Genomic DNA, 27968 nt, shown 5'->3' with positions numbered 1-27968 from the left:
CATTTGTTTGTAAATATAATTACCTTGTTATTCTAAGATAAAAGACCTTGAAATCCCTTCCATATTATAAAGTGCTACAGATTTTCTTGCTACAGTCACGGCACTGTTCAGATGAGAGAGACAAAGTAAGCTCATAATCCTGTCTGAAAACAAGTAAGTCCAATTTTAAAATGTGGTCAAAAATGGGAAATAATGAACTTCATCTGTTTGCAGTTATCAGTCTTTACCATCATGGTAAAAATAAAGATTTTACATATACATTGTATATACATAACTACCAAACACGACATCTTACACCACATCATTATTTATTTTATTTTATTATTATTTTTTAGCAAAAAGTACGCTAAAATGCAGAAGCAATGTGTGAAAATCAGTAGCTTGCAGCACCATCTTTAGCAGCAATAATGTGAAGTAATTGTTTTCTGTGGGACTCTATCAGTCCCTCACATTATTCTCTTCTGTACCAGGTTGCTTTTTTTCATTGAGAGTTGTAACCACTGATTTATCTGCAGCTCTGTCACAGCATCTCAATCAGGTTGAGGTCTGGACATTGGGCTGTTGCAGCACCTTGATTTGTTTCTTTTTCAGTCATTCTGTTATGGGCTTGCTGGTGTGTTTGGGATCATTGACCTGTTGCTTGACCTAATTTTGCCCAAGCTTTGCCTGTCGGACAGATGGCCTTTCAGACTTAATGACTCCAAGGTGCCCAGGTCCTGTGACTGCTAAACAAACCCAAATCGTCACCCCCTCCACCACCGTGCTTGACTGGTGATGTGATGTATTTGTGCTGATAGGCTGTGTTTGGTTTTCCCCGAATACAGCACTGTGCATCAAACACCTCGACTCTCTTGTCTGTCCAAAGGAGACTGTTCCAGAAGTTTGGTGGTTTGTTTAAATGCAAAACCTGAGCAGTGCTTTGAAAACCATGCTGCCATGGTGTTTTTATAGTAAGGAGGCTTTCTTCTTTTCAAGTAAGCCATACTTGTTTAGTCTGTTTGAACTGTACTGTCATGAACTTTAATATTCAAGATGCTAACTGAGGCCTGTAGCTCTTGGAGTTTTTGCAGTTTCCCTGAAACTGAATGTTTTCCACTTCTGAATTATCTTTCTTACTGCAGTGTATTTACATAATTATAAGACCTGCTAAGGGCTGGATTATTATTATGTCCTGATACATAAAAATGTAAAATTGAAAGACTGTGTTTTGTACATTTCTTTGCATTTATCTTTCTGTGATTCTATAGTAGTAAACAGTAATTTATTTCATTTTTGAAGAGAAAATAGAGTATTTAGGATGGCAGGTTGAGGTTCTTTTGAAAAAGAATAGCTAAAACATACAGGTGGACTAATTCGTTTTTGGTTTGTGAACTTGGTTCTGTATTTTAAAGCGTGGACTTTGATTGTGAACTAGTTCATTTTATTCTGCGTGGTCTGAAGTTTCCCATTTGCGCAGATGCAAACCATAAGAACAACAAAAGCAGCATAAGCTAAATAAATGATTTATTGTACAAAAGAAAAATGACAGTAAATAAACAACAAAAGGCAAAAATAATTGAACAGTTACTCATATGCACAACCATAGAACTACAAACGTGGGGTGATTTTTCTTTTTCTTTAACTACACAAAGAACAGAGGAATGAAGAGGGAAAGAGAGAAAAACATTAGAAGCGGTGAACCTGTCCAAAACATCATAAATGTCAACATTTGGGTTGGTATTTACATTTCTTACTCTCATATAATTATATGGAAAAAAAAACCCTCTTACATATACCAGTATACAAAGACTAAAATTCAAAATGTAACTTCTCAACAGCGTTAACCATAGTTAATATTTTGACCACGCGTTACCAGAACTGGTACCATCAGTCACTCTGTCAATAACTCAATCTGAACCTGAGAGCAAGGGGACCCTGTGGTTTTCATCTGTTTTTGGAAGGTTGGGGTGGGGGTGGGGATGTTCTTATGAGTAAAAGTTTCTGATAAACTGATAGCAAATTTTTAGGCTAACGTGAGGTAGACAGACTTTGAAATGCATTGTATTTAATATTAATAAATAAAAATGGACCAGCTTTTTCTTTTTTTTTTAACCCAACCACTGCCCCTAAACCAACTTTTTTTCCCTCCCTTTGAAATTTTCTAGCATATTCCTGCAATTACAAAAGTTACAGCACACAACATGTCATTCTCTACTTTGGCTAACAGTCCCTGGGTACTCCTCCCATTCTTACATGGGTGCTTTCACTTAAAACACACACAAAGGCAAAAGCAAACAAACAAAACCAAAAAATATAAAATCCCTCCCAAACTTCTACGTAAGACACTCGACTCATTTTTTTTTTTACGTCAAAAGAATGAAGTCTCTCTAATGCGGTGACAGGTTAAAGTTGATGGGCGGGCCTTTTCCAGTTAAAGCATTCTACAGTCATTGATCCAGACACTTATTACGCACAAGACTTATCAGCCAAAGCGGGCGTGGAGGCCTTTCAGGCCGCTGCTACAGTACATCCAGGTTCAAGATTTGATAGAGATCTGTGAGTGTATGGACAGGCCCCCGCTTCAGACAAAGTCAGGAAAGTGTGATGGCATCCAAAAGAAGTGATAACCTCGCTAGTTTATGGTTCATCACCAGAAGCTTGAATAGTTTCTTTTTTTTTTTTAACCTATACTGTACAAGCTCTCTTGTGCTTGGTAAAACACAACACTTACCTCCTCACGCCATGAACGTCCCATAGTGCAAAATTTATTGTTGGTAAGGTAGAGTGCCCCCAAAAAGGTTTTTGTACCCCTTTTTTTTAATATATACATATATCATTTATATATAATGTCTGAAGGCTCTTCCTTTATCCAACAGCATAGTGCTTTCGTTTATAACAAAAGGATATCTTTGCTTTGATACCCAGGAGACAAAGACAAGCTTCAAGCATACTAATTCTACTCTGCGTTCAAGCACTAACAAATACTTTTTTTTCCCATTATGACAGCGATGATACAGTTGAGGTTGATGTGGATGGGGGCATTTCAAAATGCAGTCAAATATGTTTTCGAAGCTAAAATCAGTGGTTGAGTTAAATTAGTTAAATTTTTTGTTTGTTTTTTTTGCTGTAAATCATAAAAGCTAAAATGTCTTAGTACATTACTGCACTTTTGCATTTGTATTTTTATACATTCTGAAACTAGCAAAAAAAAAAAGAAGAAGCATGAACTGGTGTGTCAGGAGTAATGCATCTACCACAAACACTGCACAAAAAGAAATGTAAACTTAAAGTGATAAAACTGTAATCGTGGTTTGTGTTAATTTCAGCTCAATTATTCACTTAGGACATAGTGAGCATTGAGTCTTTTATTTCAGGGTATGCATTTTGTTGTTTTGTTATTTTTTTTTTTTTATTACATATTCAGTCCCGAGCCTCTTCAAGTTATAAAACAGTGCATTTAACTCTCTGTTTTAAACATTTACTGCAAAAGCTGAACGTGATTTTCCTTTGTTGGATAAATTAAAAACAAAACAAAACAACAACAAAAAAAAACAAAACGCAAAGCCTGCCCTCTTCCTTCTCCCCAAAACAGTACTGAATAACTTGGTTCATCTGGATTTCAGTTTTTCTTTAGACTTCAGTGTGCAAGGTAAACTCTTTTTTGCCAAATGGTTAACAGCAATACTGAGTTTATGTATCTGTTTTTAAATGTGGAGCTGAACTAGTAAAGTTAGGTCCATAGATTTTTGGACTAAGATGGTTTTTAGATTTTTGCCCCTTTACACCACTGCAATGGATTTTAAATAAAACAAGCAAGATGTGATTGAAGTTCAGGATATTAATTAATTGTTTAGGAATTCATTCATTTTTATCATAGTTCTCATACCCATAGTTTCCATAGCTTTCAAAGGCTCAAAAGTAATTGGACAATTTACGGACTGCAGGTTTTAGATGTGTCCTTGATCCAACTCAGCTGATTTAAATGGCTAAATTACCTCCTCAACATGTCTTGAAGTTCTCCAGATGCCTGGTAATGAACTAACCATTAGATTCAGGTGTGTTGACCCAGGGTGAGCCCTAAAACCTGTAGGACACCAGCTCTTGAGGCCTGGAGTTCCCCATCACTGCAGTAGAGCATGCATCTCAGAGGGTAGCTTTTACTGTAGACTGCATTTTAGTATTCAACTATTCAAACAATAGTTCAATTCAAAAATTCAACTATTAAAACAATTCTTAAATTTAAACTATAATAATTTACGCAGTTAATTTTAAACCACTGAAAATGGGGAACTATATATGAACAGTTAACGCCATACTTTTGTTAAACCCCTTAAATTAAGGCTGAACTTGAATCACATCCTAAGGGTTTGATTTGAAAGCCTCTCTCATTACAGAGGCCAAATTACATATTACATAACATGTTATGGACCATCTGTATAACCCTTTCTTAATATTTAATTACAAAAATCTAAAAACAAACAAACAAACAAAACAAATCAAAGTTGCCGTGGAGAGATTTTGGAGATACTTGAAAATGTCAAACTCAGGTAATACACATTAAAAGAGGGTGCAGTTTTATTTTCTTTGTTTGTTTGTTTTTTTCTTTTTTTTGGATATCTCTAATACTCTTAGGAAGATTTTGGATTTCATCTAATGGTACGTCCAGAAGTTAAACCTATTCACATTGTGTTTGTTTTTGTTTCTGAGCTTTTGTTAAAGTGATGGATTGCAAAATAATTTTGATAATGCCCCTTTGAGAACATTTTTATCACACTGGAAGTAAACGTATTTGTGGAATGAAGTATTTGCGAACTCACCTCAAAACTGGAATTGCTCTTAAAAGTGTAAATACTCCTGTCTCCTGTCATTTCAATCCACTAACCTGGATATTTCACAAAGATGTCATTAAAAAAATATTTTAAAAACCCACAAAACTAACATATATCCTATAGCGCCTCATTTACCACTTTCGAAAGCTGCTCCACAAGTACAGCCTCTTTAAATCATTCATAATGTATGGTATTTCCATCACTCAGTTCTGTTTTGATTCTTATTTCATTTATAACTTTTTTGTACAGTTAGAATCAGTTTAATTACTGGACAAATGGAAACCCAGTGGAATGCTTTTGTGGCTGAGCAGAAGTGAAATCTGGTGCCGAGGAGTGGGTTCTGGTGCCAGGGGAGAGCTCAGAAAGGGTTTCAGGTGGTTTAATGTGGGCTTTACACAAATGTGCTTCCTCCAGCAGCCTAAGAGCAGCCACATCGATCCACCACCATCCCTGGAATCTTGCCGTGAATGATCTGCTGCTTGTCATTGAAGTAGAGCATGTTAATGGGAGACATCTTGGTTGGGGTGCAGCAGGGCCCCGCGGAGCCTCGCGGGTTGGCGTGCTGCACCAGGTGGGTGTGCGGGTATTTCTGCATGAACATGTACTCGCACTGGCCAGAGCAGTAGTTCGCTTTGTAGCGTTTAGGGGCAATGATCCAATCCCAGCCGAACGCCTCAAAGTCCACAGTTAGAGGGTAGCGACAGCAGCGAGACTCAGTGGAGTGCTCATCGCAGTCCAGGCCGAGGTTTCTCCGAGAACGTTTGGTTGTCTCAAGAACCTTCACCTCCAGAAACGGCTGCTGGAATCAGGGGGAGGAGGGGCAGGACAAAAAGAAAGAGGTGGTTATAAGAGAACAACAGCAGAGACATGACAGTAAAGGAAAATACAATAAACTGACAATTGGCTAATGCAAACATTTAGATAACATCAGTTATTTTCAACATTTTGGTCTGAGAATTTAGTGTGTCTCGTATGTGTTTCTTTTAAACTCTTACATTTTGGTGGTATAATGAGTCAAGGAAATAAAATGTTCCAGTAACAGGGCATACTAACCACTAGACATTGGTAAAGCAGACTTGGATTTGTCAGATTTCAAGATGACAGATGGTTGATGATCCTTAAGGCCTTTCACATAGAATGCAAGAACCCTAGAAGCGATTCTTTTCTATGGCCTGTGCTGTCCAATGATGGTTTGCCACAGTGTTGAAAAAAGCAGAGCAGAATGTGCCAGCTGAGGTCAAGCTTCACCTTTTAATGTAGATTTGTGTAACCAATAGATATGCAGAATGACAAGAAGCGGGCCCATACTGACATTTCCGTGTGGTTTTCGCTGTTGCAAGTAAAAACCACATTGCCTTGTCAATCATGTTGAATATGTGATAATGTAGGGTAAAATGAATAGAGCACCAGTCAATCAGGACTAGAGAATCATCCATGGAAACCACCAGTCATTAGTGTTGACAAAAGGTTCCCTGTGATTGCTTTGATAGCTAGCATATAGTTGCCATCATACTTTGAATGGAAGTGAAGGGCTTACAAAAACTGTTCTTGTGAAATCGTAAAAAGTGTGACACTATCAGAAATAAAGAAGTTTTGCCTTCAAAGAAAAAGTTGCCTACATGATTGTGGCTTTAGCCATCAACTGCCAGCAACAATTCACAACTGGTTGGGGAATGCTCATTTTACCTGGCAACCACAATACCTGGTGGTTGCCAGGTACTGTAAAACCAACTCTAGCCCTGTGTGACTGGGGATTAGTGCTATTAACTGTTTTAACTCATCTCAGTCAGTCTAGCTGGACAGCAACCAACTCTTTTAACCTATTACCATACAGCAATGATAACTGATATTTCGAATATACTTCTAAATGAATCATATCTATTTTATTTTATTTTATTTTCATGTGAATGGAGAATGTTTTTGCATTATATATGCTTCTCTTGGGCAGTATTGTTAGAAGATATAGCATACATTTTTAATGCTATGCAGATGACACCCAGCTTTATCTATACATGAAGGCAGATGACATACACCAATTAGTTAAACTACAGACATGTCTTAAAGACATATAGACCTGGATGACCTCTAATTTCCTGCTTTTACATTCTGATAAAAATGATAAAAAAAAATTCTCCCTTAGTTCCACATAATGCACAGAGCATTTCTTCTACACTCTGAATTTAACAATGTAATCATTAGTAATAATTTCAAACTCCGGCTCTCTGTGTGTGTCTTTTGTCCTGTCTTTCTACCCACACCCCCAAACAGTTGCACCAGATGGCTCCCCCTCCCTGAGCCCGGCTTTGCTGGAGGTTTCGTCCTGTTAAAACCAAGTTTTTCTTTCTCACTGTTATCAAGTGTTTGCTCATAGGCAGTTATCTGATTGTTGGGATTTTCTATGTATTATAGGAATTTCACCATTCATCAACTGGTTCTTACAATCAACCAAATCTTTCTTTCTTCAGCTCTGATTAGAACATTTTATCCATCCACACGTCATTTTGGTGCAGTGCATATTCAACCACACAAAGAAAACCACACTTTGGGAAGTCGTTACGCCTGTCTGCTATTTGTGATGAAACAGTTTACTTCTGTTCTAGTTTATTTCCTCTATTTATTTGTGGGAATAAAAAACATAATTAAACAACAAAGCAGTGTTTTAATCAGCATCCTTGGACATCTGTTTCTGGAATAAGCCTGACTAACTGTTTCTCCCTTCTTCCAATCTTTGCACTAGGCTAAAATGCAGCAGCTTCTCAATACTGTAAATATTATAATCAAACTTTGGTAATAAAAAAGAACTTATTTTCTAAAATCCTGAACTATTTCTTTATTATCTTGAACTGAGAACAAATAAAGAGTCTGACATAGACAGGCAGGGTGCTGCAGGCAGAGAATCGGCCCACCCTTACTTGCTTAATCTTCTGTTTCACTCTAAAAGGATTCATAATCTAAAACATCTATATTACAAATAAGATTTAAAGCCACTGACTGAGATCAGAATATCATCAATGCATTTTTCAACCTAAGGTGTCGCCTCCTGCTGCCCTTTAGAGAGAGTGCAGCTTCAGATTTGTAAGCTATGGCCAAGATTTTATACATGTCTGGAAATGTTGAATGAATATTATTATCTTTACCTGCACAATATATATGTCCAAAACCTTTGCAAACATCTCACCTCATGCAAGGGAGGGGGCAGTCAGTGCATTTTAAATAAAGACACCAATAATCACACCAACTCAATCCACCACAAAATGGATTCAGTGAGTTAAGTACAAAAACCCACCAAAGTGACTTCAGAGTAGTTATTTGCAGAGGTGGCAGAGAAGCACAGACTATCAGTACTAAAATGAAAATGAGTAAGGAAGAGGTTAAAGTGTGATTCAGCATGTGGAGGAACCCTAAAATCAGTTCTAATGGCTCACCATCGGGAAAGGGACTCATGACTCTCAATAATTTCTATTGAGAGCTCTATTAGATTTTCTTAATGTACAGGCTGTTTTCAGCTGATCTTGTCTGCTACTGCTCTGAGTGTTACTGCTTCTTGTGGATTTACACAACTGAATTGAACCAGATGTAAGCAGATGATTCATGAGTTGTCCTGGCTTATTTTCATCCTCTACAATGACAGTACACTGTTTGTCTTTATGGGTCTTAACATCATCAGCTTAACTTCAAATTCATCTCTGCTACACTTGATGTAACCTAACGCTGACCATGAGCACCACAGCCACTGTGCACCAGTTACACACACTGTTCTTTACTTTGAACCCACCAGAGTACAGCAAACTAATCTGTTTATCCTGCAGTAAACTGCTGTTTTTTTTCATGCAACCTTTAAATGACACAGTTAGTCTCCCTCAGAGACCTGCATTGCAGCAGGTCTCACAATTTGAAAAAACATAATGACACAATACCTATTTTAAAAACACTAGGACTACCACTGAGCAGTCCTTACTTTTAAATATAACCTCTCTTTCTTCATTTCCGAGTGAAGTTAGCTCTCTTTTTTTCTCTCCCTGCGAAATACAGCAGCTGGAAAAAACTGGACACAAACAGTTTAACCCCTGATTATAACACGTGGTTTTACCTCTTTTGTCTCTTTTTATGCAACATCCTCTAGTGATTAATAGAACAGGACTGCTTTTCATGTGTTACTGTTAAGGCTCAGATTGGTTTGATGTTCTAGGGCTTGCAGTGACATGAAATAATAATTTCCCTCAAATCTGTCAAAACCATAAGTAATGAGTCTGTTTTGCAAATGTAAGGAGTAGAAAGTACAGATACTTGTTTGAAAATGTAGGGAGTACAGATACAGATACCCCAAAATTCTACTTAAGCACAGTAACGAAGTATTTGCACTTTGTTATAGCAACATGATGAGCATTAGAAGAGTTACAAATGTAGCCTAAATATCACAGAAGAAATAACAGATATATCATAAAATCCTTGATAAAGATGAGTACTGTATACATACAGTGATGACTTACTGTCAATTCTCATACTGTCTTACTGAGGCACTTTAATGATTGTTACTAGTAATATCTGTGCTAAAATAAGCAATTGATATCTGAAATAAAAGTCAAGTAATCGTACAAATAGCATGTCCCTGTACCACAGTAGCAGATTCTGTAAGCTTTGTGCCATGTCAGGTGCTCAATTCATCTAACAAACCATATGGGCTCTTGACTCTATCGTAAATGAAACATTTACAATGCTGTGACATACGGTTTATAACTCCATCATTAATATTCATGTGGTGATCTGGACATCTGTGTGCAAAGGATCTGATGGGAAAGTAGAAATCTCTGATACTAAATAATGTAAGAGCAAATATATTTTCTCTACAAAGACTTTGATCCACTTTAACGAAACTAAATGGATTTCATAGCACTTCGCTCACACGGCAAGCATTTTCAGCCCCTAACTCTTTTTCTACTGAACTCTGAGTACAAAGAATACAAAGAAACCACACTTGTAAGTAAAAAAAGAAAAGAAAAAGAATTAAATTCAATAGTCATTTTATAATTAACTAAAATGTATGAATTAATTTGTCAGCTTTGAATAGGAAACACAACTTTCCATTTGAGCACTGACTCCATGGGCTTTGAGAGAAACTGGTCTATTCAAACATCGATAGCTGACTCTGTACGCTTGGTTTGATTCATGACCCAAGAGGTCATCTGCAGGCTACCATAACCTTGACCTTTGGGCAGAGGCGAGCACATCAAATATTTTACTCCATCATGTTTGTTTTACAAAGCCTTCTTCTCCTCACAGTGATTCCAGCTGGGCTCGAGCACACTGAAAAGAGGAAATAAGCTGAAAGGCTGTTGGGGTGAGACCATGTCAGCCTGGCCTTTAGGGCTTTTGTTGTAGAAAAAAGACCCAGAGGATCAGGAAGAAGCAGAGTTTGACTCTTTCATGTCTTTCTTGTTGTGTTTTGTTTTATTTTTGTACACTTGCATGTCTTTTTGATCTTTTCCTTTTTCTTGGGTTACCAAGAATAATATAGCACACTGCTGTGTGCTCAGAAGGCAGCGATTTATTGGCCAAGACACCAGAGCTGACCCCTGATACGTGTTGTGAAGAGCTGACCCAAATAATCACTTGGTAAATATTTGGTGTTGCTTAACCAGGATAAGTGGCCTACATAATCCAACAGGGATGTTGTAACTGTCAGTTGCAGTAACTCTGGGATTGCTAACTAGACTAATGGTTCATGAGTTTTCCTTTGAGGTTTAAGGTTGAAGCAGCTCCATCCATTACATCAGAGGTTTAGCATTGAAAAAAGTGAAGCATACTTGCAGTGTAGAAAGAAATCCCAAGTATTCAAAGGAACACTGGGTAAAAATTTGTCTTAATTACTTAAAGTTTTCACATTTTCCCCAAGGTGAACCATTGCAAATAAACATGTTTTCGTCCTAGCAGGATCATTTTTAAATGGAGTAGTCCTTTAACTGGCGTTGTTATCGAAAGTGAAAAAGAAAAGATTTCTACCTAAAACTAAAGGAATAAAAATCAGATTTTCTGAAAAGTATTTTGCGCAGAAAGAACTTTTTGTATCATTAGACGTCATTAGACTTTGTTGATATCCATAATGCTGACGGCCGATCTGAAACAGCTGCGCTCGAGTGGTCACGGCTGTTTTCAGAACCCAGATTTACCAGCATAGATATGATTTAAATACAGTTTGAAATCATACAGAAAATACGTATGGGAACTCAGGAGTAAAGCATCAAAGGCCTTCAGCAGTTCACTGCGATGTTATGATTGCATGGCGAGGATTTTCTGTTTGATTTAAAATTAATGCAGATTCACAAAAAAACAACAACCAAAAACCGCTGCAGAGTGGTTGCAGATATTTCTTAATGTAAGGAGGTATATTCAAGGTCCGGTAGTTTTGTGTTGTTTTGGATTTTTTTTGGCATTTTGGATTTATTTGTGTTTTGCTGCTTAAAGTTTTTGCCGCATGTTTTGGTGTTTCTTTCATTAAAATAATGCTGAGCTTTAGTTGTACTGTAATGTTTGAGCTCAGGTTGCTGTTTAGTTGTTCTAGAGTCTTAGAGCCTATTAAAATCAGGCTTTACTATTAATAAAGTTACAAAATATAATTACCTATCACTGTCTCACTGTTGTCAGCCCAGTTTTTCTAGATTTTAGCATTATACAGTACTCCCCTTTTTATGGACCTCCAATTTCGTCCGCTTAGACACCCCTGTGTTTTCTTCCTATCTCATTATTGTATATTTTAAAATATGCTTGTCATTTTTTGTCTCTGTGATACCACATGTTTTTATTTTATTTTATTTTATTTTATTTTATTTTATTTTATTTTATTTTACAGTCTGCTCAGGATGTTTACCCTGATGTTGTACTTGATGTTAATCTGATATTAGGAAACAATAGTACAATATATGTAAAACTTGGAAGGGGATCATTAAAAAAACACAGTATAGCTGTAGTGGCTCCTCACTAGCGACTGCTATATTTTGTGTATAAATTTTACTCTACGTGCTTCAAAGAGATTATTGTAGAAGTAAAAATATGTGGAGAGACAGAAATGATGCACAGGATTACTGCCTTCAAGCTTTTTCTTTCACTTTTTTGTTCGATTATTAACACCAACTTATCGACTAATAATATGATCTTCTAATTGCCTTCTTTGAATAAAATCTGAATTTACATGTGCACAAAGTGATTTCCCTCCCCATCCCAGGGACAGGTCTGAGGGTCCTTACCAGTCCCTCCTCCCCAGGTCGCAGTGAGGTAACTGCCAGGTCATTGCCGCTCTCGTCAAAGGCGTTGATGTCGATCCCCCAGTTAGTGTGGGGCTGTTTGAACCAGTTCTGCAGCACGTGCTTAAAGTCAATACTTTGCCAGTGGCCGACCCTGGAGTTGAGCTCTATCTTCAGGGAGCGGATGCGTATGTGGCGGCTGCCCTGCTCTGTGACTGGCTTTAGTCGCAGGATCTGCAGGTAGACGGTGGAGGTCTGCTGCAGCGGTCGCAGATACACCCACAGCTGGGCCTTCAGCACCTTGGTGAACATCAGTTTGGGGCTGAACTTGAAGAAGCAGCAGCTGGGCTTTCCATTCACCTGCACCAGAGGCTCCGCTGTGAAACAGAGGAGAGTCAGATTTATAGAAGCACACGTGGACAGTCGTTTCACCAGCATTAAGAGTGTTTGCATTTTAATCTAAATGCAAAAAAGTACTCATATTTATTCTGGTTTTTCACCTCTAATCGCATGATTTTTCTTTTTCATCATCATCTTTTCTTAAACAACAGACAAATAAATAAAGTAGTAGCAATTTAATGGTCAGTGTTTTGGATGTACAAATGCAAAATCGCCATCATCATCAAAAGGACAAACCAGCACGCTCTGTTCATATGCTGCGAATAAACAAAAGGCATCCCTCCAACTGTGGCATGTGAGGTCTTTAGAAGATAACAAAGAATTAATTAATGAGGAGAATCTGCAGCATCACTCTGCAGCTTTCTTTCTCTACTGTTTCAGAACAGCTTTCATGAATACTCAGAGGAAAACAGAAGCTTCAGTAAAAGTGGGATTTTCTCCTCTCTAATATAAAAATAAACAGTGCATTGTGAAGGCATCAGAAAGCACATATGCACTACTTCATGCTTTGTAATGGATCATAAAGCCAATGACTGTGATAGGCCTGCATGGCACAAATAAACAGAAGCACTGAATTAGTTAAAAAGGGTTGCACTCTTGAAAGGATACTTCTTATTCTAGATGTAATAGTTTGTAGGTTCTTTGGGGAAAACTATAGTTACTATGTTAGATTGTAAACACCTGGAAAAGTGCCCATAATTTACCGAAACAGTGTGATCTAAACCGAGAGATATACCTGGTGTTCATTTTACAGCATGACAATGTTAAAAAACAAAACAAACCCCCCCTAACATTTATTTTAATAAAAGCAGCATGTCTGTAGTAAACTGACAGCCATCCTCAGCCTGTCTGCTTGAAGGCTGTCAGTTATCTATTCAGTTACATGTGTGATTACATTAAGGTTGGAAAACAGATACATTTGCATATAAAAACAAGAATCTGTAATGGTGGCCAGTGGACAGATGGTAACCTTAGATTCCCCTGGGTCACTCATAATGAAATGGCCTACCCCTGCATTTAACTAGCAAAACTAAAACATTTCAAGGTTTCTTTTTTTTCTGAGTGGGTCCCTTTCTTACAAATGTATTTGGGGTCTGGATTAAGGGTTATGTCACAGAACACAAGGCGTCCCCTTAAAGAGCCAGATTTATTCCTGTCATGATCTCAGGCGGGCTCTGGTGTTTTGGTGATTTGCACCACATGTCAGATCTGCACATGGTCATTTACATAGACCTCCATCTGATATAATGACACGTCCATCCATTGAATTCGTTCATTCATTTCCATGTAAAGCATTCATTTACTAAGGGAAATTTATTCTGTACTTATTTGGCATAATAATGTGCCGAGAGTACAATAGAATATTTAAACTGTCCATTATCTCCGAGCAAATCGGACAAATTAAAACTACAGATTCTGCACTTTTAGGAGTTGCGGTTATCCATCTTTTTAAAAAAGAAAAAAAAAACTGTATCAACTTGTCAATCATTGCTAAATCTGAGGTTGCTCGGGCAACCTGCTTCCTGGGTCAAAAGGTTATTTGGAACCTCAGCCTAGTTAAGAAATGGGATCAGGGGTCAAACCTGTCAGCCTCTTTACATCTCAGGGGTGCTGGGGAGGGGCAGTTCTAACAGCCAGATTGAGTTTGAAGGTCAAGGTCAACCCTTTGGCAATAGTAATATGTCTTTCTTCACGTCACGCCTTTTCACCAGAGAATCGTTGGAAACCTCAGGCGCACAGATAACAACGCTGAATCACTTTGTTGTTGTTTTGATTAGGGTGGAGATTCTGCAGCCAATAGTGAATTGTTTATCAAACCAGGAGAGGACACTGCAATTTAATTATGGGCATGCATTGAGGGATAAGAATTCACTGAGGTACAAATGGACTGTCCATTAGAAGAGTCCAAGGCAAGCATTGAATAAGGGCCAAGTTAGGGACAGACGTGGTCCTTCAGCCTGTATTTCCAAGTCATTAGTGAGTGTAAATTATACAGTGTCTCACGCTGGACAAACAATGTTCCTTTTGGGGGGTTGCTGGGGTCACAGCAATTAACGTGGGTGGTGTTGTGTTTGCTCATCAGCACAAAACTGGTAATGAATTATTCTGCAAATTTGCTTGTGATTAATACTTTTTGTTGTTTTGAATCACTGCAGATGAGGACGTGAATACACCAGCACTTCCTTTGCAAACACATTTCATCGCCTTTTTTCTCATGTGAGAAAAAAAAATCCAACAAATGCTGAGGGGATGAAATGGTCAGTTTCTCAAGCAGAGTAATCTGAGAAGCAGGGCTTGCACGCCGTGATCCAGCGAGGACCCCGGTTATTAAACACACATGCACAACATATGAGCTACGTCATGTTAAACAATGACTGCATTGATAGGTGAAATCAATTTGTGCCTTTATGGATCCTGTTAGTGCACAAGTCAGAGGAAAACCATGGAGGATGAATGCCTGCAGCTTAATTACACCCCACGCCTTGCCAGAGTGTTCCACGTGTGCAAAACGAGCAGGTCTAGCTTGTAAAGATCCAGAAAAAAAGCAGTGGGACATTTAATCCTTCCACCTGAAGTAACCGCTGTTGAAAAGCTTATAATTTTATGGCGAGACTGTTTTTATGGCTTAATTTCCTGCGCAATTTACACAGGTATAAGCTCTGTGTTTTAACACTGACTTCAATAATGAAGTCAAGATAAGAAGTCTGATTATGCGTCCAGCACCACCTACTGGAGCACAAACACCTCTCTCGTCAGCTAAACTGAAGATGAAAAGTAGCAACTAATTACTTTACAGTAAGAGCACTCATCTCATTTTACTCAAACTGAAATCCAAATTAAAGACGGAAAGAAAGAGACTGTGTTTTTGCAAAGGAAACCAGGTTTGTTTGATTTTCCTCCTCGTGTTTCCTGCCTGCTTCATTATTATAGCACTTTATTTCCCTGTGGTATAATTGCAGCATATGTAGCGCATGGATTTTACTGCCAACACGCAGCGGGCCTGCAGGTGAGCCTATCAAACATCTGGTGGACTCCCTGGGTACCTGTGTTCCATGGCTAGCCTCCTATACATGCATGTAAGAGGAGCCTTATAGAATATAAGGGTTTATTCAGCATGCCATCTGTCAGTTTTCATACAGTCCTCGCCCATTTAAATGCTTTTAATAAGTGAACACAGTGACGTTCCTGAGGGATGGATGAGAACTGAGCCGGGTAAGCTGTTGAAAACAGATGGAGAGGGAAAGTTAGGGTGTAGTTATACAATGAATAAGTAATATGAGACCGAGGAATGCACCTAGAAGGATAGATTTTATACATACATGTATTTATACATATATGTATATATGTCTGTGTATATATATACTGGAGTGTGACAAGAAACAGATAAAACAAGAAGACTTTTACAAAGGCTTCTACTGTTTTGTTGTGGCAACCTGTCCGCTCAGTCACATACACAGCATGGCTCAATGTGAACTTATCTGTTATATATCTTAAATTTATTTTTTAAATCAGTCAAAAATGTTCCTTGTCAAATAAAGCAAAGAAACAACTTTTTTAATAGTGAATAACCACATAGTTTGACCAAAGTTCATAAACTGTTTATATCCTTTCCTAACTTGCATTGGAAATTGCAATGACGCCTAGCTGTGCAGCAGATTACACCAATCAGGTGGAAGTACGCGGCTCAGATGTGGTGGTGAGAGAAATGGTCACCTATTGTTAATGTCCACATGGATAATGCATAATAGTATGACCCTAGATAGGAGTTTCATTTGCATATATATCTATATTTTCTTTTCTTAATGGGAAATGCAAATGTGCCATTTTGTAGTGAGTGTGTGTTTGGGAGCCTTCGTGTTGAATAAATGTGACTCTAGGGTATCCCTGCGCACCTCGGCATATTAATCATCGTGACACGTTCACGACCCTTCTAATAAGACAGGGGCCACAGTGCACCCCCTCAAACATCCCATCCCACCCCAGCCCCGCTCCCTCTTTGTTTCTCGGCCAGTCCCAGGGGAAAGGAGAGGGTGGTGGGGGAGGCCGAGCTCGAGCTGAGGATGGAGGATGTGTGTGCGTACTTGTGTGTGTGTATGTGTGTAAAGTTAGACCCCCTCATTCAGAAGCCCTTCCCGGGGACAACGGCAGGCACAAGACTCCTATTAGGACTGAGCACAGTAGCCCCCCAGGAGCAACAAAAGACACCTCCTAATGCACCCTGTTCTAGCTCAGTGAACACACACACATGGAAACACGCAGCCACACATAAATGCACAACATACACCAGCTCCAAACCAACTGCCCTCAGCAAACACAGTAAAACTCATTGTTTTTTGGAGTTTCACATGTTTGTAGCGAAGGGGCACGGCTGCTGGGCAGAAGGATGGGGAGAGTGAGTGTGCATTGAGAACAGCAATAAGGTGGACAGCTGGACAGCACGGAGCACGCCCGGTTCTCACTGCTTGTGTTTGTGTGCAGCCACACATACATGCAGGACATTAAAGCCACAGGACAATGTTCTGCTTTGTTAAATGCAAAACTTTTCTCATGCGTTACACAAGCAAGTAGAGGGTTTTAATTGACTCAAAGGCATTTTTTAAAAATTGCTATCAGACTTAAGTGAGAATGAACACTAAAATATCAGATGATTATTTCGTTTAATAGACACAGAGCCATAAAATAATAAAAAATAAATGAATTTACAGGTATTAAATTCCCCCAACTGTCATGCACAGTACTCATTTCTATATAACAACACATTTAACTTCCAAGGAAAGTCAGAGCAAATTTTCCTAGTTGAGCTAAAATGACCCAAAGAGCAAAAAACAAAACCAAACAAAAAACTTTTATGTGAAACTTTAGCCAACCTTTTTTTTAAAAAAAAAAACAACAACTACCAATCAGAAGTACTCACACAGCGCTATTTTAGACCTTTAACTTCCTGTTTATCAATGTTTCACATTATTCACATAAAACAAAACAAAAGAAAACACTGAGATGTTGAGAGTGTGCTTCAGCTCAAACTTTTCACTGCAGCTACCCCAAAAATATGTCAGTCAGGTGGCTATTCATCAGGTTTACAGACATTATTATCTCAAAACAATCTGAAATTTCTTGTGTAAGATTACTGTTTAAGAGTTCTTCAGCAGGGATGTATCACTGAACTACACGATGGAACAGGGGAAGGATAAAATCACCTGTGAACTACTTACACATTTTTTTTTTTTTTTTTAGGGTTTATTGTCTAAATCTCCCTGCTACAAGTGATACCACATGCTACAGCCATAGTATAACTACAGCCTAGCGTATTCTGGTTGTTGCTTCTCAATGAAATTAAGTGTAGCAATATTTTTCATTTTTTAAAACATTGCATGAAACTTTTCCAAATTGCCCCATATATCTGGATAGCTAGAAATAACCGTGACACAGAAAGTTGCTGGAAAGAAAAACAAAACAAAACAGAGAATGACACTAATGCAGATCCATGAAACCAGAGCTGGAACCAGGTACAGCTCTAAGCTTGGTTTGGCTTATCTAGACCAGGCTACTTCATGTAATAGGTGGTGCTTTCTCTCTCTGACAAAAACAGGCATAAAACGAGAACCATACATTAGTAGGTTATGCATTTGGTGTTAAACTCTTCACAGTTAGAGGGACTGGGTGTGTGCAGGCTGAGTTATTAGAGTTTAGTCCCTGCAGTGGAGTGATCTGCCTACTTTAGTGCTCTATATATTTCTTGACTAGGACAGGAAGGTGCACAGGTGGTCTAACACTTAGTGTTTGAGGTGAAAATTTTAAAAAGCCACTAAAAATGATCTTTTCATCTGACTGAGATTTTATTTTGGCACGTATAATTCTGTCACGCAGACTGTTTGCCAAATCTGCTCAAATTTGATTGGTCAACACTCTTTGGACTACAAGCAGACTACAAACAGACACCAGAAATCTTCCACTGCAAAGCCTGCAAAATACAGATATTAGCTTAGATATTAGAGATTATTTTTCTGATAGTACAAAAATACATTATTCGTAGTTATTGTCAATGTTACTCTTTTCATTCCAATGCACCTGACATGCTGTGAGAAAACGATACGTAGCAGCAGTTTGTGATGCACTTATAGCTCAGTTTGATGGGAAATTAAACCACTGCATCAAAATGTATGTTTATATTTGAAAAACCGCCCTCAGAAAATGTGGATTCTGAAAATGTTCACCTGAGCCACAGCTGATATTTAAAAGCAAAGCAAAACTGAAAACATGAGCACAAATGAAAACACACACTTTGCCCCACTTTGTTAATAACGGAAAATATAATTTTTGCCGTTTAGAAAACAAATGATGCACATCTCTCAGTTTTTGTGCAATCATTTAATCTACAATCATTACATATTATTATTTAAAGATTATAGTGAAAAGGCAGAAAACATTTTAATTTTTTATAATTTGAACTACTATAGGAGAAAGAAATACCTATGAACAATAATAATATTACAATTAATTTTTAAAATAATATTAATGACTGATTTCTCAGAAACTTTCATACTTTCCAAAGGCGTCCAGTGGGGTGAACTGGACTCTTACATGCCAGTTCAAGCCCTGAGATCTACAGTATATCACTATTCACCAGTACATCCACCATTCAGACCCAACAACACCAGTTTTAATCTCCATTTACAATAATCTTAATCATTCATCCAAAACAAATTATGAAAAATTTTGTGTTGCTTCCAATTTTTTTTTTTGGTTGGTAATGTTTAACAGTTAACAAAAATAAAAATAAATAGCTACAAGTTACAATCTGTCAGCAGCTTCCCACCCTTCAACCAGCAACATGTAATTGTTGCTGGATTACATAACAAAGCCAGGCTGCAAGGAATTGAGGTGAGAATTCATCAAATTTTCAGCCACTGGCTCAGATTTATTATGTCACTTTAGATGCCTGCTGAAATAATGAAATCACGTTTCATAATTATGCAGACGACATCCTCATTTATCTTTCATCTTATGTGAATGCACAGACAAAGCCATTCAAACTTTTAGCAGATATTACACAAGCAAACTCTCACTGACCTCTTTTGAATTTCTACACGAAGTGTCTTGTGAATTTTTAAAAACTTCATGTTGAAACATTATGTGAAGTCTTTTAAAATTGAAATCAAATGTTTCATATAAATATGTTACACAATCAAACACGCACTGACCGATCAGCAGCTCCGGCAGCCTGAAATATGAATCGCCTTTGTTCTTAAAACTCATCCCTCCTTAGCTGCTACCCCTTACACATTCATGTCAACTGTTTAAACAAAATGCAAACACTTCTGCCTGCAAGTTCGAACTCACTAAGCTACTGAGAAAAATCCCTGAGGCCACCCAAATCTGTCAGAGCCCGAGCCAAGAGTTTTCTCTAAAAGGCAAAGTCAGTGTGGCCAGATTGTGCCAAACCTCCCTTGAGGAAGCTTTTTTCCCTCTTTTCCTCAGTTATAATCAACATAATATGGCCATAGTTCCCTTTATGAGCTTCTCTTTTTCCATTTCTGCTGTACATTATATAAATCAAACTTGGCCCTCATCCCTAAAGAAATTACTCAAACCATGCATTTTCACAACTTCCTTAATGAATGTCCCCGGGTGATGTGGGTATGGTGAGGAAAAATACAACCACAGGTGATAAATACGGTACGAAGCTGCTCTCTTTTGCCGCAGAAAAGAGGCTGATTAAATTTTCATGCAGATAATAATGAGGTAATCCACTGTTAATTGTGCCTCTTTCCAACATACTGGCTCCCTCGTGGGATCCAACGTTGCGCCCACGCAGCATTTCGTTTGCTTAAATGCCTTAGATTTAATGGACTCTTCCATAAACTGATCCTCAGCACCTCCTCACACATCACCACACAGAGCCTGAACACATTCATCAACAATAATCCCCTCAATGATCTCCGTTTTATCTTTTCACTCCCCTTTTCCTCCTCCTCCCTCGCGTCCCTATATAGGCCTTAATTACTGGTCCAAAGTAATTATTTCGTTTATTAGTGGAACGTAACATCTGTTTCAGGTCTTTTTAATTGTACCTATAAAACCCTTCCATTATTTCTGTCCCTTTAGGATAGGATTGGGCTGCTTGTTGCTCCCTGTGGACTTGCTCTCTTCTTCCCTCCGCCTCCCCACCAGAGCCACAGCATGAGCCACGGTGCACCTATCTCCAGCTCCCTCTCTGAAACCCTTTAAAGAAGCAACAAGGAACTCAGCAGTGATACACACACCAGCTGAAAAAGCAGCAGGAGGAAATATTTATGTGCAGTAGTGTCTTCAAACATGGATTAATGCGGTCTTACATCCATTCTTCTTGTATTATTGATGAAGGTGGTATATTTCCAAATGCCAGGGGGAAAAAGCCAGCTGCAGGGACTGGTACACAGGAGCGTGGGAATAGAGGAAGGAGGGTGGAAGGAGTGAGATTCCTGAGGTCCTGGGGAAATTTTGTCCCCGTATTAATAGACTTTGGTCCCTTTGAAATTTTATTAGCCATAAAGTTGACGGTATGTTGTGCAATTTCTACAGTCGTACGGACGTGTCTTAAGTTTTTACTCCTTTTTAAACAAACCGCTCATGCCTCAGCGCCCAAACAATTCAAACACCAAAGTTTATCTTTCCCTGAACTGATGCCAGCAACTACACAAGGAGAACAGGTGTCATCGTCAAACTGAGACTATATCTATAAAAACCTCACATAGTCATCAACTTCCAGCAAACACTGACCAGTGAGTTGAAGACAGTCCGGCTGCTGGTGCTCTGTCCTTTTAGCGCTCTCCCTCTTAATTTTTATGGTTCCTGCACCTTCAGGAAATGACCCTTTTATAGGGTCAACACTATAAAAGACTTGTTTGTGTGTGTGTGTGTGTGTGTGTGTGTGTGTGTGTGTGTGTGTGTGTGTGTGTGTGTGTGTGTGTGTGTGTGTGGTGGGGGGATAAGTGTTCAAGTTACTACCGGTTCGTCTTTGCTGCCAAAGAAAGAGACCTGATGAGGTTAATAGTCTCCTCTTCCAATATATCACATAGCTGTGAACTCTGTGACCCTTTTTGTCAATAGGAGAACTTTTCTCTGGAGTGTGTGTGTGACTGTGTGAGTAGGTGTGTGTGGGCACCCTGTGTGTCTACACAAGAGTGCACATGTGGAAAATGGCACATGCATACCTCGACATGCGTGTGGATGTCTCTCTTTAATCGAGAGTTGTGTAAACCGATGCTCATGCTGGCTGAATGTGGTTCACCTGAATAGGATTACATAACAATGCCAGTATAAAATGGCATAATGTAGGCCTCTACTATTTACTGAACAAAACGTGGGGATAAAATAGTTTAAAAGTGAAAGTGCTATTTAAGGATGCATTCAATGTGGTGGTCTTGAGTTCTTCTAAACCTTAAGTGCTCGTCCCACTAATGGTTTAAGTGTTTTGCTGCAAACTGCCAGCCATTTCTCACATTTTGGACACACTAATATATCCATAAGCTGAAAAAAAGACTCTTTGCAGCAAAGAAAAGACATTCACCAAATCTAAAGAATGACCAGCAGTACAATAACTTTCTTGTGGCCTTTAAGTCTATTGCAGTAAATGAAGTGCAGTAACTGTCTGAGCAATTACTGTAATGCTTCTTCTGGTGTTTTCTACTGGCTGGCAGAAGTCATAAAGTGTGGCAAATTAGCATTAAGACATACAGAAGAAGAAAAGGGGAGCAAAAAAAGAAAGAGGAGGTTGCCGGTGGCGGAGGAAGGTCTGGACTGAAGGTTTTTTGGACAGGTGACAAATGAGAGACTAGTGGGGTCAAATCCTCACCCCACCTCGGGCAAAACAAACCAAGCCCCAAAATACACACAATTAGACACATAAATCAACAAATAGGAACACAAATAGAGCAGCTCACACGTAGATACACATGCATGCATTTGTTAATAAAGATTCTCTGACACGCTGATCAAAGCCGAGTCACTTTTTCTGTGAGGGAAACAAGCGGAGCGGTTTACCTAAACAGCACGCTGTACAGAGGGGAGATGTTTCAGTACATAAAGTGCCGCACTATGATATAAATAGATGTACTTTTCCATGAAATTTCATAGTAATTACAGACCAGGAAGCATGGACCCTCTCAACCCCCACTGCGGCACCCACGTACCTTGAGTGAATACTAAGAAGCAACTCTGGCACAGGTCCAGTTCAGTATGTACTGTGTGAACCCCCGTGGCCCAATCAAAGGCAGTGTGCACGACCGTGAAAGGGTGATTGGGTTCGAGGTGCACAGGGAATAGTGTTTGAAGTCTTCCTTCTATCAGAGAGACAGAAAAGGGCACTTTTAATCCTGTGGGATCACTAAGGCGCCACAGGCAAAGGAGATGCGCTCATTCTCTCAATTCTTCCATGAGTACCGGGGGCGAAAAAAGAGGAAGGAGAGAGGGGGCTAACAGGGAAGAAGGTGGAGGCGGGCGTGAGGGGGAATACAGAGAGAGAGAGAGAGAGAGAGAGACTGAGCTGATGATAAAAAAACCAGTAGCTGACGTAAAGAGATGAGGCAAACAGATGAGAGAGGAAGTGCTGCTCCCTAACATGACAGATTCAGCAGTAATGTCAATCATTAGCTTCTCTAGCCGCTGTGGGGCCGTCAGCTCACACAATGCCTTTTTCTGGCTTGATGAGATATCAAATCCCTTTGCACTGTGTGTGTGTGTGTGTGTGTGTGTGTGTGTGTGTGTGTGTGTGTGTGTGTGTGTGTGTGTGTGTGTGTGTGTGTGTGTGTGTGTGTGTGCATTAGAAACAGAATATGTATGCGTGTGAGGTAGTGCAGAGGATGGAAACCGGGGGTAAAAATATAATTTGAAGTCACTGTGTTTGTTTCCCAGAACGTACACTGAGTGTGTCAGCAATGCAGTCAAATGTGAGATTTCTTAATCAGCCAATCAGTGAGGTAACAATAACAAACCAAATACACTCTACATGTGTTTGTGAGCAGGTAACAAAAGGGAAAACAGAGACCGCACTTACGTATTTATGAACTGCTGCTTATATTAAGCAGTTTGAAATCAAATCTTTCACCTGCGGTAAGACGTCATCTGTGCACTGATATCCTTTTTATGAGTTACAACAATCAACGCAAACAGAAAACTTGAAGGATGCCTGAGGTTCAAAATAATGTGAATAATGTGAGAACTAAACAGCACATATGGCCTCCTCTAACTTGCATTGAAATAGAGCAATTTAGAGGACATTTCAATAGCTGACATTTGAGTTAATGTTTTTTTGTTTTTATAATGACAAAGACAGGTGGTGCTTTCCATTACAGGTGAGTGGCAGTAAACACACGCACACACACACACACACACGCACACACACATATATATATAGGTCTTTGTTCAACCAGGGAGTGAAAAAAAAAAGGATTATTTGCAGAGTGTTTCATCCGCCTTGTGCAGAATATATTACGTGTGTAAATGTTGTTGAACCCGGCGCTTCACCAGGAAAAGGTCACACACTCCCCTCGACCCTAATGTGATTCTCTGTCTTTGTGTACTCTTGGTGAAAAAAAAAAACGAGCTGCGCCTATAAACTTCGCATTTAAAAGGCAAGTGCGGCCGAGGGGGGCCGCTGCATGAGGCGAACAATAGCAGCTTTTTGGACACACTTTTTCTCACTGCGATGAACAGCAGGGGAACCGGTAGAGCCTCCTATAAAAGAGCGATAGAGCACAGCTGCCAGGGTTCAAAAGTAATTTTATAAAATGTCTCAGAGGGGGCCTGCCTGTGGTTTATCTGTGGATTTATGGGAAACAATGGGAGGGCGAGCAAATTGTTAGAGGACAATAATCAGAGGGCCTCGAGATGTGATAACTCCAGAATTTAAGGCCTTTATGCAAAGGAAGACATTAAAGGATAAAGTGATGCAACTGCCAGCCAAATGCTGCATTATCATTAATAATGCACTTGACATTCAAACGGCTCTGCCATGCCTCGTGTTCTTAAAACGTTATGGGAGAAATGGAGAGTTTAAACGTGACAGCTAGGAGTCCAACAGCTAAATATTAAACACTCTGCTTCATCATCATCATCGTCATGAAGACAAAAGTCAATCAAGCCATATTGGCGCTGTCCGTTCAGAGTGATGAGGTTCTTTGTGCTACCAGTTATTGATTTATCAGTTTCACACATTATCCCCTCTTTTTGACAGCTGTCTAATTTTACCAGTTAGTTTCCTCTAATCTCAATCACTAAGAGTAGGTTAGGTCACCGACTGTCCCCGCAGCAGGCCTGAGCCACTTGAACCTATCCTGCTCCGCAATTACGCGCATGACGCATTTGGAGACAATATCATTGTTAGGTTGTAAACTATTACTCACGCTCAGAGGCCATAGTAATCACGGACTCCGTGGTGGCGTGGTACTCATCCTCCTCCATAAACTCATCCTGGGACGAAGCATCTCCCTGGAAGTCGTGATGGTCCAGAAGCTGCTGGAGCGGGGGCGCCTTGGGCAGCAGCTGATTGACCACCTCCCGGCTGATGTTGGGCGCCTGCTTCAGACGCAGTTTGCTCAGGATCTGGGACTTGATGGTCTCCAGTCTCAGCACTTTGCTCTGCTCCCTCCAAACACAAGCGGAACACTCGTGAGAACCGGCGTCCTCGTCCAGCAGAGATAGCCCGGCATCCGTGGGCGTCTCGCTGGCAGGAGGCAGCAGCAGATTGGGCTCATCGCTCCCCGACTGTCCCAAGGAGATGAGCACCATCAAGCACAGTAAGAAGTTGTACCTCGGCATGACGATGCGTGGACAACAGAAAACGCAACTTTTCCTCCCCTTCCTTAGCTTGTTTTTTTACGCACTTTATTCCGTTAGATCCCGTCTCTCGAATCTGCGCCGCTCCTCGTCTTAGCCTACAAACGGCAAAGAATAAGTGACATGCATCTAATCCAATACGATCACCCCGAAGTTTCTCTTTTTGTAATATTCTTTCTTTTTCTTTTTTTTTTCTTTTAACAAAAAAGTGCGCGCAGAGGGTGTCGGTACAAGCTCCTTTGATTGAAAGTTAAATGCCTGGTGAATGCATAGCCTGCTCACGTGCAGTATAAGCTAATTGTTGTTTTCTGTACAATTTTAGTCCACGGAGGTGTGAGTATGTGCAGAGGTGTCACTGAAAAATGTGCAAGTACGGTCAAAAAGGCGCTCTTTATATATCTCAGCTGCCCGATGTCGTAATCCGCCTCCATTGGCTAAGATTGCAACAAAAGGCTTTTAGGTCTGTCACCAAGTCAAGAGGGACAGAGGAAGGGAGGGTGTGCGCACCGTTAAGAGAGTATAAATGTTTTTACAGTGCACAAACAATGTCTCCCATTAGAGATAACCTATAGCCCAATTAGGTTATTAGGATGATGGCAAACTGCTCACTACGCATGTTTTTTTTTTATTTTTTTTAAATAGGTTAAATGTTCAATGGTGCCAATTTAAAAAGAAAAATCAAAAAGAAAAAAACTAAATGGATTTCTCGCAAATTTACCACAGCCAATCTAGAAGCGTGCACATAGCATTTATGGTGTAATTAAACTGGTAACTCGAAGATTAGAATTTATCATGTAAGTAGACCAGATGGTATTATGCAGATTATTTAGATATATTCTTATAAGGCTCTTCAAAATGAAAGTGAAAGTTTTCATTGAAACCAATAAGAAAGAACACACTGACGGTTTCCTTGAAAAATAATAGCTCCACATGTACAAGGGTGCATTCATAAAGGCTGATCATGATTTTGATAAATTATGTTTAATAACCCTACACCTCGGAGACTTTTGAGCCATTAAGCAGCAGCACGTCTGTAAGCTCTCAATTATAACGTAGATGGACTCATTAGTATACACAGACCCGTGTGAATGCCATTTGTACCAATCAGTATATGAACTAATGAGCAAGTGACGCATGCGATTATAGTGAGCTGTGGAATTTCAGTCTTTCCTGAAACATCATCCAACGATATATAAACATGTGAGAATGTTATCTAAATGGTGCCCAAGAACCACGCTCATATACATATTTTCATATGTATATCACTGGAGGGGGGTAAGTTAAATTTTTATTCATCCAAAATAGGCTAAAAGTTTTGCAGCACCACCTCTTTGAGCGATGAGCAGCCTGTGCGACCACACCGACATCTGCTGGAGAAAAACATAGTTGCGACTGCAGGTCTCGTCTCAAAGCTGCGAGCCTCTCTGTTCATTGGAGGCTGTGTTTTGTAAAATTCACCTTCAGGAGCTGCACTCTAAAGCAGGAACTCTATTGGTTAGGTACATTTCATCCATTACTAAAGAACTGAGGATTCTCCATTGCACCTCCAATACAACGAATGAAATTAATTGCAATGAATGCATTACTTGGTCATCTCACACATTTTTACAGTACCAAAGTATCAAAGCGTCCCTTTACAACAGGCTTGGAGACATCAGACATGAAAGCATTGGTAATATGTCTGGTGGTATGTGCTCAACTCTTTTAGTTATTCTCTTCCTTTCAGAAAAATAATTTTTGCTCCGTTAAGATAAATCATTAGCAAACTGGATCAAAAGACAAAAACAAATGAGTCCTGAAGTGAGGAGACACTCATGTTCATTCTACTGCAGTTGCCACTCATCCGTCCTCTGCACGTTTGCATGTTTTTCTGTTCACGTATGCAGATAAAGTGTGAATCATTTGCATGATCAGATTTGCTGATCTAACATCTACTCCGAGCCTTAACATACTAAACCCACATACAAACACTGAAGCTCAGAAAGGCTTTGTAAAACTTCATGTAAAATGATCAATGAGGTTTCTACATGATATATACACAGTGAAATAGATCCGGTTTCAATAAACTTCATGGTCTTTGCATTGATGGGTGTAAAAAAAAGGGCCAGCCTTTTTTTGAATAACAGTTATATCTCACGCACACCAGAATAAACGGTCATTAATGAGGCAGTCATTGATTCAACAAAGTGTCACAGCACTGAGTCTACAGTAAGCAGTCCTCACTGTTGCTACGCAGTGACAAACTACAGTTCAGAGGAAAGCTCAAGGAAAAATTTAAACCTGGCTTGGAGTTTTTGCTCCAAACTGAGGGTCTGGTCCGCTGCACGAGAGCAATGTGCAGATTTTGTATTCAGTCAATCACCTTAAAGGTGAAGGAAGTTGTATGAACATTTCTATTTAACCAGTGCGTAGGCTGATATATTACTACATTTGCCTACAATTATAGAAACCCTGTATCAAGATATGAGACTATGTCATGATCATCTGTGTGCAATAAACACACATCTCTGGGATGAATAACAGTGTACAGCTTTTGAGTCATACACTGTGTAAATATCATTTTATATTTAGGGGGTTTGAACTGTTTCCTCATTTCCTGTTGCAGTTGTTCACTTTTTCTCTACTTCCTCTTTCACCCTTTGTTTAAATGATAAGTAACACATGTTAAACAACAACAACAACAATAAGACAAAACAAAAAAACGTTG

The 27968-nt window shown here is 39.3% G+C and overlaps 1 protein-coding gene across 2 annotated transcripts; it reads right to left on the bottom strand.

The window, feature by feature from the left end:
• Positions 1-4582: 4582 nt before the first annotated feature.
• Positions 4583-26135, bottom strand: gdf11 (growth differentiation factor 11). Of its 2 annotated transcripts, none has more exons than XM_040028933.1 (3): positions 24829-26135; positions 12050-12423; positions 4583-5607 (listed from the first exon to the last, which is right to left on the bottom strand). In XM_040028933.1, the coding sequence occupies exons 1-3, from the start codon at positions 25241-25243 to the stop codon at positions 5227-5229; spliced, it is 1170 nt and encodes a 389-aa protein (XP_039884867.1). In that variant the 5' UTR covers positions 25244-26135; the 3' UTR covers positions 4583-5226. The 2 variants fall into 2 exon arrangements, with proteins under 2 accessions (XP_039884867.1, XP_039884868.1); XM_040028934.1 differs by having other exon boundaries at positions 4583-5604; positions 24829-26134.
• Between the last annotated feature and the right edge of the window lie 1833 nt (positions 26136-27968).

Source organism: Simochromis diagramma, unplaced genomic scaffold, assembly GCF_900408965.1.
Source record: "Simochromis diagramma unplaced genomic scaffold, fSimDia1.1 OVJJ01000483.1, whole genome shotgun sequence".
Classification (NCBI taxonomy): Eukaryota; Metazoa; Chordata; class Actinopteri; order Cichliformes; family Cichlidae; genus Simochromis; species Simochromis diagramma.
Note: the sequence above shows the minus strand (reverse complement) of the source record. Positions and strands in the feature narration are given on the sequence as shown.

What these genes read in the sequence shown, in the direction of transcription:
- gdf11 (XM_040028933.1), bottom strand. Translation starts at nt 25,243, where the DNA reads ATGCCGAGGTACAACTTCTTACTGTGCTTGATGGTGCTCATCTCCTTG. An exon ending in GATTACTATGGCCTCTGAGC is followed by an intron (nt 12,424 to 24,828) that starts GTGAGTAATAGT and finishes TCTGTTTCACAG; the next exon opens with CGGAGCCTCTGGTGCAGGTG. An exon ending in GACCTGGGGAGGAGGGACTG is followed by an intron (nt 5,608 to 12,049) that starts GTAAGGACCCTC and finishes CCCTGATTCCAG; the next exon opens with CAGCCGTTTCTGGAGGTGAA.